The 12,081-nt window shown below is 37.8% G+C and overlaps 3 protein-coding genes across 3 annotated transcripts; all 3 read left to right on the top strand.

The window, feature by feature from the left end:
• The first annotated feature begins 1,213 nt into the window (after positions 1-1,213).
• Positions 1,214-6,319, top strand: LOC140780198 (mitogen-activated protein kinase kinase kinase 3-like). The gene is made up of 11 exons (XM_073125606.1): positions 1,214-1,835; positions 2,347-2,817; positions 2,950-3,037; positions 3,194-3,256; positions 3,577-3,737; positions 3,848-3,923; positions 4,446-4,505; positions 4,596-4,703; positions 4,869-5,057; positions 5,583-5,698; positions 5,778-6,319. Exons 1-11 carry the CDS (start codon positions 1,480-1,482, stop codon positions 6,031-6,033), a joined length of 1,944 nt encoding a protein of 647 aa, XP_072981707.1. The 5' UTR covers positions 1,214-1,479; the 3' UTR covers positions 6,034-6,319.
• A 307-nt stretch (positions 6,320-6,626) lies between these two features.
• LOC140758422 (NAD(P)H-quinone oxidoreductase subunit O, chloroplastic) lies at positions 6,627-8,609 on the top strand. Its single transcript, XM_073094580.1, has 6 exons — positions 6,627-6,904; positions 6,997-7,052; positions 7,262-7,327; positions 7,408-7,449; positions 7,864-7,923; positions 8,346-8,609. The coding sequence occupies exons 1-6, from the start codon at positions 6,667-6,669 to the stop codon at positions 8,373-8,375; spliced, it is 492 nt and encodes a 163-aa protein (XP_072950681.1). The 5' UTR covers positions 6,627-6,666; the 3' UTR covers positions 8,376-8,609.
• Positions 8,610-9,185: 576 nt separating this feature from the next.
• LOC140758423 (probable gamma-secretase subunit PEN-2) lies at positions 9,186-11,696 on the top strand. Its single transcript, XM_073094581.1, has 2 exons — positions 9,186-9,542; positions 11,415-11,696. The coding sequence occupies exons 1-2, from the start codon at positions 9,266-9,268 to the stop codon at positions 11,573-11,575; spliced, it is 438 nt and encodes a 145-aa protein (XP_072950682.1). The 5' UTR covers positions 9,186-9,265; the 3' UTR covers positions 11,576-11,696.
• The last annotated feature ends 385 nt before the right edge of the window (positions 11,697-12,081 follow it).

A 12,081-nucleotide genomic window follows, 5' to 3' on the forward strand; every position in this document is an offset into this window, starting at 1 on the left:
AATCCTATTTTATCATCTTCAATTAGAATTTAGGGCGAAGTATATTTTACTCCTTTGTAGTCTGGATGAAAATAATTTTGCACCACCTTGGAACTCTTTTTGGAATCACTATGCTCCTTCAAACTTTTGATTGGATTATAACTATTAATTTTCTCATCTAAATGGAAGGTTTGTATAGAGGTAAACTAAGATATTTGTGTTATTTTATGACATTTTCTATAGAGGTAAACTAGTCATTTGATTATATTTGATTAAATTTTAGATATTCTATATATATATTAAAAGGTGGTGGGTATTAATAAAAGGTAGAAGTTCAACAGAAAAAAAGATGATGGATATTATTTTAAAGATATATATTCAATGTCTCTATAACATTTAAATTGACACTATAAATGATCACCAACTATTTTCACCTTTTATTTAAGAAACATTAAAAAAAAATACTAAAAGTTTTAACCATTCTACGTCTTTGCATCAAATACTATAACGTCGTATACGTGAGTTATAAACTTATTTACGCAATTATGTCCCTTCTCGTTTACATTAGTGGAATCATTGTCATAGATAATAATTTTTTTCGATAAAAATTACTCACTCGACGAGCAACTTTTGATACTCCCAGTAAATTAATCGGTTGTTATAGAAATCGGTGAATTAGTAATACTTTTTAATTAATGCATTAACACTAAGAGAGTGTTGTCGCTAGAAAGTAGGAGGAAAAAGAATTATTATTTTCTAAAACTTTTTTATTTTTTTATATTTAGTTGCTAGAAGAAATAAACTAAAAGAAACTTTGTAACCTATTAAAAATAGCTCTACTTCTTCTTCTTAACCTTTTTTTTTTTTTTTCATAAGAAAAGAAAGTCACTCTACTTAACTCTAGTTTCTAGCAATTAATCACACTCAAAACCAAGTATGTTTTTAGATGTGCAGACTTTAGAATAGTCAGAGACTCAAAAAGTCCACTACCAGCCTACTAATTTCCACTCTCCCCCCTTCCCCTCGGAAAACGTTAAAAAGAAACTCCCCACCTCACCCACCTTCCTTTCCTCTCTCTCTCTCTCTCTCTCTCTCCCTCCAGTTTCCACCATACTTGATATTTTCACCCCCCCGAACTCAATAAAGCTCCCAGATCGAGGAAGATTCGACCTGGCTTCCATGTCACCACTCCCACCGAAACGAACCTCTTCTCACCCGCAAGCTCACCCTCCAATCAGACACCATCTCGTGGTGGGCCCCGCGCACCCTTCCCGCAGCAACCAGACAAGGGTCGTGAGACCCGTCGTCGTAGTAGTCGCTTTAAAAATCTTCTCTGCCTTTTCCTTTTGCGCCTCCAAATCCCAACCCTTGCCGGCCGTCTGCTGAGCTGTCACCCACTTCACCTTCTTTCTCCTCCTCCAAATTCCACCAAACTCTTCTCTTCTCAGACCCACCCAAATCCCTCTCTTCTTCTCTTTCTCTCTCTCTCCCTCTCTAAAAATGCCGTCTTGGTGGAAGAGGAAGTCGAAATCCAGCTCCAAAACCAAGGCGGAGGAGGAGACGGTGACCCCGAGGCATGGAAAGGAGGTATGGAAGGAAAAAGCTAGTAGCTTTGATGAGAATCTTGTGCATAGGAAGAGCAGGGACCCTTCTCCGATCTTCACCGGCCGCGGCGGCGGGTTGCCGGGCCCGGCGTTCGTCCACGGCCACCCGCTCCCCCGGCCTTCGTCTGTGTCGTCCCCTCTGCCGACGATTCCTCATGAGAACGCCACCACGGCGGCGACGACCGGGTCGGCATCGGGGAGTGTTAGTTCCTCGGGGTCCTCGGAGGAGATGGTGGACTTTGGGTTCCACAGGTATGCGGTTAATTTGACTGGATTTTTTTGCTAATTGTTGTGTAAACGTGGGATCTTGATGAGTTAATTAATGAATTGTTGCAGTGGTCATGCCGTTGATGGTAATGATTTGTGCCCAATACTCAAAAAAGAAAACATTTGTTTTTAGGTATTAAATTATAAACCTGAATTGTTTGCTGTGGTTACTCCACCTTCTCAATTGGCCTCTCCACTTATTCGTTTATGCAAAATTAGGTCCCAGAGTTTAAGAATTCAACAGCGGAAGGGAATGGAACGTCTGTTTTAGTTGACCTCCATGGATTTGTGGTAGTTGAAATTATGTTTGCTGAGAAAGGCCTGAAGCAGTTACGAGAATAAACTATTTAGAACATTAGACTTGGTTTGGAATTGTTTTTAAGATTTAGAATCCACGAGGAAGTTAGTAACATTATGATTCTTCTTGACAGGAATATTCAAATATAAATCTCCTAATCTGATGAAGTTTCCATTGTTTCTTATCTGAACTGTGTAGATACTCGGAGACAATCAACATGCCAAGGGGCAGAAATCTACAATCTGATCCACAGAAGATTCATCGTATTGCTGAAGCTTTCTTATGTAATCCTATTCTTCCGCTTTCTAGATGCCCGGAAGTGTCAACATACCCAAGAAAAGATATACAAGTACATGGTTTTGGTCCTTCCACCAGTGGAACTACTTGCTGCAATGGCCAACCTTCAAAAGAGACAACAGTTAGTCCAAGAGCAACATGCATTTCCCCTGGCCCAAGAGAGCAACATTTTCCATCCTCTCCTGTGCGTCTGAGAGAATTTAGTTTGTGTCCACCAGGTTCCCCAACTCGAAGGCAGGATGGTATGAGAAGCCCGCCTCATCCCCTGCCTTTTCCTCCCAGCTCTTCGTCGTGTTCTCTTCAATCACAATGGAAGAAAGGAAAATTATTAGGCAGGGGAACATTTGGTCATGTATATCTTGGATTTAACAGGTACTTGGATCCTTTCTCCCATCATCCATATGGTCGGCAAATCGAAAAGATTCTCTTTTGTAATTTTCTTTATTCCCTTTCTCAGACTGCAGAATGTTTCTAGGACTTATCTTTGTAATGTGTATACTGCAGTGAAAATGGGCAAATGTGTGCAATTAAAGAGGTCAACGTTATATCTGATGATGCAAATTCAAAAGAATGCCTCAAGCAACTAAGCCAGGCAATCTTCTAGACTTGTTTAGTTTATAAGTCAGCATGTATGTTACCATTTCTGAACTGCTTTTAACTTTTTGTCCATAAGGGACATAATCTTCTGAATTTGCATCAGAACTACTCGTCATCATATTATTAAGTCGAGATTCTTTCTTGTGGCCAGGAAATAACTTTGCTTAGTCATCTTTCACATCCAAACATCGTGCGATACCATGGCAGTGAACTGGTAAGCTCAAATCAAGTGAATTTACTTCTCTATAGAAAAAACCTTGCAATTTATAGCATTTTTGTCTTATTACATTGGTAGCCTGATGAAATTTATGCATCTCAGTAGTTTCCTGGCAGACTAGAAGTCTGAATTAATTAAGACCCAAATTGGCGTTTTCAGTGACATAACAGCTATTGGATGAACAATTGTGAATCTAGGTTTTTTTTTATTTTATTTTATTTATTTTAATTATATATATATATATATATATATATATATATTAAAAAAACTAGGTTAGAAGCATGTGAACATCTTGTAATTTGTTATTTCCTATACAGGTGGATGGCGCACTCTCAGTTTATCTTGAATATGTCTCTGGGGGTTCAATTCATAAGTTGCTTCAAGAGTACGGTCCTTTCAGAGAATCTGTTATCCGCAATTACACTTTTCAAATTCTTTCTGGGCTTGCCTACTTACATGGCAGAAACACTGTACACAGGTACTTGAAATCTAAGTATTTTCTAATTTTCAGTGACCTATCTATTTGGAAGAAATATTGCCAATGTCAACTACTTCTCTGACAATTGAAATGGCTGTTTTATCTAATAGGGATATTAAAGGGGCAAACATACTTGTAGATCCTACTGGTGAAATCAAGCTTGCTGATTTTGGCATGGCTAAACATGTATGGTACTTGATTTATAGAATGATAATCTTTCCTGTAAGTTCTTTTATATTGGAAAAAGTCTTGTAGAAGAACCTATAGGTGGAAGTGAGTTGATTTTCTGAAAATTAATCTAAATCCTAAATGCGCTTGCATACATAGCCATAACCAGCATGCCTTATTCTATCTATGCTTGGAATCCTTTTCTACCAGTCATTTTAATCTAAGGCCACATATTTTATGAATAATTTTTTATTATCCTCTGATATTGAACAACAGTATTTAAGCCTTTTGATAAAAGGAGTCTCACAGATAAGAGTGAATATACTTTAGGGTGAATAAACAGAACATATGACTTCAAGTTTAGTCACACAGTATAAGATGTCGCCTGATTTCCTGTATGAGGAAATGATCATGCTTATCTTCTCTCAGGATCATTAGTTTGCAAAGTACAATCTGTTTATGAGAGTTTCATTCTGGGCTTTTTTTTTTCTTCTTATTTGTACCTTTGTTCAACTGTTAATCTTTCTTCTTGTGAAACAGATAACGTATTACAGTTCGATACGCTCGTTCAAGGGAAGCCCCTACTGGATGGCTCCTGAGGTTAGCTATTATGGCCGATACCTCCTGCATCTTCTTCTTTCATGTATACTTTTACCAATTCTTGCTTTTGCATTTATGAATATTTTTCAGGTTATCATGAATGCCAGTGGCTACAATCTTTCAGTTGATATATGGAGCCTTGGATGCACAATTCTTGAGATGGCAACCTCCAAACCTCCTTGGAGTCAGTTTGAAGGGGTGAGTAATTGATTTGTGTAGTATTTTCCTGAGAACATAATCTTATCCAACATGCATCTTCCACATTTGGTCTCACATACAATTTACAACTTCACTCATTTTCTCTAATATTCCTTGATTACCCTAACACTTCTATTTTTATTTCTTTAATTTTGGATTTCACAGGTTGCTGCAATATTTAAAATTGGGAATAGTAAAGATATACCTGAGATCCCAGACCATCTTTCTGCTGAAGGGAAAAATTTTCTAAAGCTTTGCTTGCAACGTGACCCAGCAGCTCGTCCAACGGCAGCTCAATTGATGGACCACCCTTTTGTTCGAGACCAAGCAGCGATAAAATCTACAAAGTCTATGGTCAGTGATATGTTTCCTTCTTCCTTAGATGGAAGTCGTCTGATGGTATACTTTTCTAGAGCTACAAATCTTCGTGATACCAACTTAAAAGAACCTCATATTTCTTAGTCATTCATCTCTTTTTCTTACTTCCTATGGAATGTCAAGCAGTTAAATCTAAAATTCACTCGATGGTTAGCTCAGATAGTACACTAAGGAAAGAGTAGGAGCTATCAAGAATATATATGGAAGGGGTTTAGGATTTCTACATAATTTTTACCAAAATCAACAGTGGGCATATTTTCCTTGTAAAATAAGTGAGATTGTATCCTGCAATGGATCAGAAAGGCATCATATTCAACTTGAGAATATTTCAGGGTATTACTAGATATCACTTGCATAATCATTTTCTCTCATATATTTGCTGCTTTTCTTCAATTCAAAAGCATCTTTGAAACTGTTGAAGTTTGAATGTCGTTAGTAAATCAGCTGTTTTCTTTTAGCATTACCTTCACTATCTCACCATTGCTGCTGATTCATTTGCAGAGCAACGCAGATCTTTCAATCAACAGAAGTATTTCTCCTTTAAGAGAGAGAGAAATTGGCATGCGAGATTTATCCAGATTTCCCTCTTCACTTATTTCAACCCATAGAAACCCCAAGTATGCTTCTTCACATTCCACAGTAAGCGAATCAAACTTCTCAATCTGCATCGACTAACAAATTACAATTTTAATGCAGTCATCAAATGAACATGAGAGCGAACTTGTCTCTACCTGTTTCACCTTGCTCTAGTCCAACACGGCAGTTCGGGCAATCTAATTGGAGTTGCTTACCTTCTCCTCCTCATCCAGCATACTCAGCTGGAGCAATCAACTACAGTCCTATCAATTATGCACTCTATCCCATGAGACCAAGCAACACTTCAGCAGACCCGCTGCTTGAAATCACCCAGTTAAAGGCGCAAAGTCCTTATGGCTCTCCAAGAAGACTATAGGAAAACGCATTGTGAGAAGTATCGATGGAAATGTTTATCTCAATCAGGGAGCACTGTTGGCAGGTTATCAGAATCAGATACCGATATGTGCTAATACTGAAATCATAATCAGCGATGACTTGTAACTATCAAAGTGTTTCCCGCCGTTATTGTTGTTATTCTAAGATCATACTTCTGCAATTCTGTATAGAAAGAAGCTTCTTTTTTCACACAATATGATGATGAAACAAGGGGTCTGATTTTTAATCCACAGCTATTTATATAATTATGGGCTATTGCATCTCTATTTAGCTTATCTCTTATAGCAGGAGTTGAATGCTGAGTTCTTTTTGCTAGGTAACCACCTATGTTTCAGATTTATTGCGACAGAACTCCTTCTTTTATCGGTATTTTTGCAAAAAGACCCATAAAAAATATATAGACAGGGAGGGACTGGGGAGGGGTATATTCATTAAAAAAAGAAGAGATTATTGACAAACATAGCCAAAGAACCAGGAGTCGTGATTCATAAATTTAGGAAATGTTGGTGGTTTTTTGTAACAAGACTAAAGTATAGGTGGTTATTTGCAAAAAAACACTTTATCTCGAAATGGCGGTAGGGAGACCACAAGACGAATCCAAAATCCCATCCCCATGGCTTCTCTCGTCTCCCGCTCGTCCCCTCTTCTCTCTCTCTTCGCTTCCAAGAATACGACGGCATTTTGGAGGCGGCCTCGAACACTAGCTCCACGGATCAACGCGGTGGCGAGCTCTTCCGAGCCAGAGAAGGAGAAGTCCTCGGCGAGCGGCGCCTCCGCCACGGCTGCGGCGGCGACCTCGTCTTCCTCCACCAGATCCACCTCCACTCTCCCCAAGAAGCCCGTCTACTCCAGTAAGTTCCACCCCTCTATCCCTAAATCCATGACGAAATCGAATGGTTTGATAAGACTTGTCGAATCGCTTTAACTTTTGCTTATTTGACAGTGAAGAAAGGGCAAATTGTACGTGTGGACAAAGAGAAGTACCTGAATAGCATCAATGTGAGCTTACCTTAATCTCCTTCTCTCTAATTGAATCTTTATAAATTTCACATAAAATTTTGAAATTAGTAGGCTTAAATTATGCAAAAATTACTTCTTGGTCACAACCTTTCTTGCCATTGCTTTGATTTTTAATTCTAAGTTAGCTTTGAGTAAATTTGTGGTTTAAATTTTAAACACATGTCTGGGTGTGTCTATTATGTTTCCAGTATTTATCTGTGGACCATCCACCTTATTACAAAGGCTTAGACTATATTTATGAAGATCGTGGAGAGGTAATTTCCAATCTCTTTCAATTTGTTCTTATGAATCTTTCTTGTACGTTGTTGCTTAGTTGTTTTTCCTGTACTTCTAGGTCTTGGACATACGGATCTTCGAGACAGGGGAGTATGCTCTTGTAAGTAACTCCTTTGTTATATTTTCTGCTTCTACCATTTCGTAATCCTCTATTGCAAAGATTTGAGAGTAGTATTTCTTCAAAGTAAATCTATTATTAAATAAGAGTATGATTCTTAGCTCTTCAAGAGATCACAAGAATTGCAATTTTTCGTTCTTCGACACATAGCATGTGAAGAAAGAAAAAGATCAAAATTCTTCTCTGAAATTAGAGATTAATCTTAAATTTGATATGATGAACTTTTATATCTAGATCTCATTTTCGAGTTGCTGGATCGATTAAGAAACCAAGATTGTATTCGGTGGTCGATGTACTTTTCTAAATTCAGAAATATGAACACCCGTGTCATCTTCATTTCTTTTCCCCTTTATTGAGTAATTCATTTTGTCTTGCTTACAATCATCTGTGTTGCAGATTGCCTGGGTCGGGATCCCGACAGCACCAGCCTGGTTGCCAACTGATATGCTCATTAAGGTATAAGTACCACCCAGAAAATGCTTTTCGTAGTTAAAGTCAAAATGTTGAGAATTTTATAGCATTACAATCCTGCTATTGATGAGTTCCAAAATGATGAGCAGTTTCATGACAGAAACTTGTAGCTACTATACATATATATATATATCCAAGCCTATGCAACATGCATTTGCGTTAGCCTTCAAACTCATATTTAATATGATTACTGTATGGTAAGTCAAAATTATAGTAAAATTGCATTTGTCCATGTCTTTTTCTTTGAATTATGAGGTTTTCTATTGTGACCGTTGTCAAAGTAAACAGAAAAGTATCAGTCTTCTATTGGGGATTCCATTTGTCGAGAAATTCCTCTGTAGCTGCATCCTAAACTTTCTGACCTCTGCTTGCGGTATCACATTAATAATTCTTCTATATGTTGGCAGTCGGAAAAGCTAAATTATGAGAGGATTTGATCTTGGAGCTCCATCGCATTTGGCCCTGATCAGTGTTGCTCCTTTGCTCCCTTATTGCTGGAACCAAGAAGCAATGCTTTCAAAAGTGCAAGAAATTGCATCCAGAGCTCAGTCTTCTTGCTCAAAAGGCTGCTTGTTTGTCTCATTTTTAGCTTCAATTTCGGTCCTTGTGATTACAGTTACCTGGAAAATTGTAATGCACATTATATATTATAATGCACTTCAATTAACTTACATATGAATAAATAATACCTTTTTTTATACGGTTAAATAAAGATCCACTCTTTAGCTTTGTATCTGTATACAAGCTTCTTCTGGTGATAAAAAGATGCTTATGTCTCCTTGGGCGCTAGGATTAGTTAACTGGAAATGAGTCATAATTAGCTACTTAACTAGTGTATGAACTACAATTAAGTCAGAACAAAGTGGTCTTTGCAGTACCAAGATAAGTCAAAGTATGATTCTGCCAATAAATATTAGGAGTGATATTTAATGGATTTTTCTCTTTACTACTGTATGCCGATGATTTAGACTCGATGTTGTCGATCATTCCTATATAGTTATACATAAGTTGCAATTTAATTATATTTATTTTTTTTAATTTAACATATAGTATCGAATGCATATAATACATTTTATTATAGTAGAGTGTATATAGTTTAATTATGTGGTCTATTATTGCAAATTAAAAAACTAAATATAATTAAATTGCAAAAGCTCGACGAGTCAACCGTTATACGGATTGCTAATATAATTATAAAGTGGATTTATCTTGCAAATCATTCCCGTTTTTATGCGTACCCCTGGCTTCGGTCAAGTAGGAAACCACCCAATCTTGAAAACTCGAGACGTGGAATTTGTCCATCGCAGCTGTAGAAAAAGATCGAGTTATGGAGGGGAGAGGCGAGCAAGAAGACGAGGAAAGGCGCCCCCTTGGTGGATCGAATCCCGCCTTTGCCGGAATCCATCCCAATTCGGTGGCTTGGCCGACGGTGGACGGGCCGCTTGGGCTCTCGGCTGAGGAGTCCGTCGACTACGCTCGGAGATTCTTCTTTTGGGGTTTCGCGCTTCTCCCATTCCTTTGGGCCGTCAACTGCTTCTACTTCTGGCCCGTTCTCTGGAGCAGGGCTTCTTCTTCGCCTTCTTCTTACGCTCGTATTCGCCCTTGTGAGTTTTCCTTCTTGGTCTCTTCGATTTGATTGATGTTTTGTTGGCTTGACTTTGAAGGTTGCTGATATGAAAGTTCGATATTTGATTGTTGCCTTCAATTGGGTCTGTCTCGGTTTCTACCATCAGTTCCTTTGAATTAGGTTTTTTTTCCGGTACGTTTATATGATTATCTTTTTCTTTCGCTATGCTTAATTGAGATCAATATGGAATGCAGATTCAGTGTCCATCTGTGATGAAGTTGGATTTCCTCAGGGAATATCTTAGGATGGGGGATTTTGTCTATTTAGATTAAGGAGAAAGATTAACTTCTTGACAGACACTTCGCGTTATGGATGATTATTTTCATTGATAAATTCGGATTTGGTTAAAAGTACTTGAAAAGTTTTGTTGGCCTTAGAAGAAGGTAGATGACAGGTTATTTCATGGATGGAATCCAATATTTATTTCTATAGTTTGACAAATTAGGAAAAGTATAGTTCTAGGTAATATTGGATGAATATAACATGCTACATGTCAAGGAGGCAATGTTGCAGCTACATAGAGAACAAGTCGAGATTAAGATCGTGAAGGGTAGGGCCGGTGTGGCAGGCCTGTGGGAGGATGACAAAGTGAAAAAAATCAACAACAACTAGAGAAAGGTTGCCGAACCTGGTTAAAAAAAGGGACTAGTTTTGGCTTTTAGGCAAGTTTAGGGTGGCCAATATAATTGTGCAGATTTCAGATGGGGCAGTATTACTCTACGGCCATAGAGTGAGTGAGGTGGAGTAGGTTCTCATATGTGGAGGGATGGAGGAGGGTGGTTAAATGCTTGAGAAGGAAGGAGGAGCTATACCTGTTTTGCAAGGATGATACGACAGTGGGGATAGCAATGACACATATGCGCTTCAAGAGAAAGCTGTCGCACAGAATTGCAGCATAGCATGGTGGAAGGAAGTTGATGGGGATGATACAGAAAATTTAGAGGACATGAAATTGGATATAGAGGATCATAGTGTTCGGTCTTTCATCCCCACCTCATGGTTCCTATTGCCTTGATAGTGGGCATTTTCATATTCATAAGGCATGAAAGAAAACCTTGTGCAGCTTTACTATTTTCTTATCTCGAGTGAAGAAAGATAACTTCATCCTGCTATACTTTGAATTTGATGCCAGTTCAATTCCTTGTAGCTGCTTCAAAGTTTGCCCATCTCTTGTCTAACTGCATCAGACACCTTAAAGAAAAGAGAATATTGCAACCTATTAAAGATCGTTCTACTCTACCTATTTGGAGAATATTGTGGAAGTGCAATTTAGGTTCTTGTACATTCGGATGTCTTTGTGCTACTGCTAAACTTTATCATTTTTTGTTAGCACTTGAGAGAAACAATGAATCATCTTTTAGAAAGATTTTAAAGTTGTATGCACAAATGGTTGTAACATAGATCCTTTTCTACCTTTCATCTCCACTTAAGGTTATCATCCACTGATTTGGGAGACATCATCTTTTTTACAGAAATAATCAAGTTTAAAACCTTATGACCTCGATTAAAGTATCAACAAGGAGACCTCATAGTGCATCCATAATGTGCTGTCTGTTTGGTCTGACATGTGTCTTAGTCTGTTTGTAGCTGTGCATAGGATAGTCATGTTTCTAGTGCTGACTATTGTGCTGTTGAAAAAGTTGAGGATAAAAATGTTGGAAAGTATGCTAACGCAGATTTCTTTAACTCTTTGGTGGATGCGATCTCATATGTTAGTTTTTCACTTTTTCTGGTTCAGCTACTATATTTTGAATAAGCCGATGTCTTTTTGCTACTAATTGTTGCCTCATTGTTTTCTTTGTTCTTCACATTTTGTTTCATGTTGATCTGAACGAAAGAGTTTGTGCAGATGTCGTGCGATCTGCAGTAGGCTTCTTGCTCTTTGCTGTGCTTCTTTCTTCATGGGCCCTGACATTTGCAATAGGAGGCGAGCGCCTCTTTGGCCCTGCATGGAAGAATCTTGTGATGTACAATGTTGGAGACAAGCTTGGTCTGACAGGGTGGATGTAATGATTTCTACTATGAACTTTTGAGCATGAATTTTAGTGTCTGCATGTTTCTATGTACACCATGCTTCTTCTTACTTTGCTTGCTGTGACTCTTTTCATTCATCTAAGATGGCATTCATAGATGTGAATCTTGCACTGTTGGGCACTTGAACTAGTGTTTACTTATTCAATATTTTACGCCATGCAAAATAATTGGCAATACAGATGAGTGCAAAGGTATCTACAATATTTGTAAGTTTAGCTGCATCAAAAATGGGTAAAGCTGTTTCAAAGGTTAGATCTACATAATTTTGGAGGCTTTTTTTTTTTGGTTTTGAATTTGCTTTCGTACTTTGTTTAACTTCATGGATGTCTTGCTGATGTATTTTTTTGGTGAAGTTTTCTGGTGAAGTTTTCATTTGAGACCCCATATATCTTTAATTTTTCGGTCCAATAATATTGTACAAATATTGGGTTCTAAATATAAATATCTTTAATTTTGGTAAATTTTTGTTTAACATCCTTTGT

The sequence above is a fragment of the Typha angustifolia genome, chromosome 3 (assembly GCF_048772165.1).
Source record: "Typha angustifolia cultivar Huaian chromosome 3, ASM4877216v1, whole genome shotgun sequence".
Taxonomy (NCBI): Eukaryota; Viridiplantae; Streptophyta; class Magnoliopsida; order Poales; family Typhaceae; genus Typha; species Typha angustifolia.

What these genes read in the sequence shown, in the direction of transcription:
- LOC140780198 (XM_073125606.1), top strand. Translation starts at nt 1,480, where the DNA reads ATGCCGTCTTGGTGGAAGAGGAAGTCGAAATCCAGCTCCAAAACCAAG. An exon ending in GTGGACTTTGGGTTCCACAG is followed by an intron (nt 1,836 to 2,346) that starts GTATGCGGTTAA and finishes TGAACTGTGTAG; the next exon opens with ATACTCGGAGACAATCAACA. An exon ending in CCTACTGGATGGCTCCTGAG is followed by an intron (nt 4,506 to 4,595) that starts GTTAGCTATTAT and finishes AATATTTTTCAG; the next exon opens with GTTATCATGAATGCCAGTGG.
- LOC140758422 (XM_073094580.1), top strand. Translation starts at nt 6,667, where the DNA reads ATGGCTTCTCTCGTCTCCCGCTCGTCCCCTCTTCTCTCTCTCTTCGCT. An exon ending in CAAGAAGCCCGTCTACTCCA is followed by an intron (nt 6,905 to 6,996) that starts GTAAGTTCCACC and finishes CTTATTTGACAG; the next exon opens with TGAAGAAAGGGCAAATTGTA. An exon ending in AGTACCTGAATAGCATCAAT is followed by an intron (nt 7,053 to 7,261) that starts GTGAGCTTACCT and finishes TTATGTTTCCAG; the next exon opens with TATTTATCTGTGGACCATCC.
- LOC140758423 (XM_073094581.1), top strand. Translation starts at nt 9,266, where the DNA reads ATGGAGGGGAGAGGCGAGCAAGAAGACGAGGAAAGGCGCCCCCTTGGT. An exon ending in TTACGCTCGTATTCGCCCTT is followed by an intron (nt 9,543 to 11,414) that starts GTGAGTTTTCCT and finishes GAGTTTGTGCAG; the next exon opens with ATGTCGTGCGATCTGCAGTA.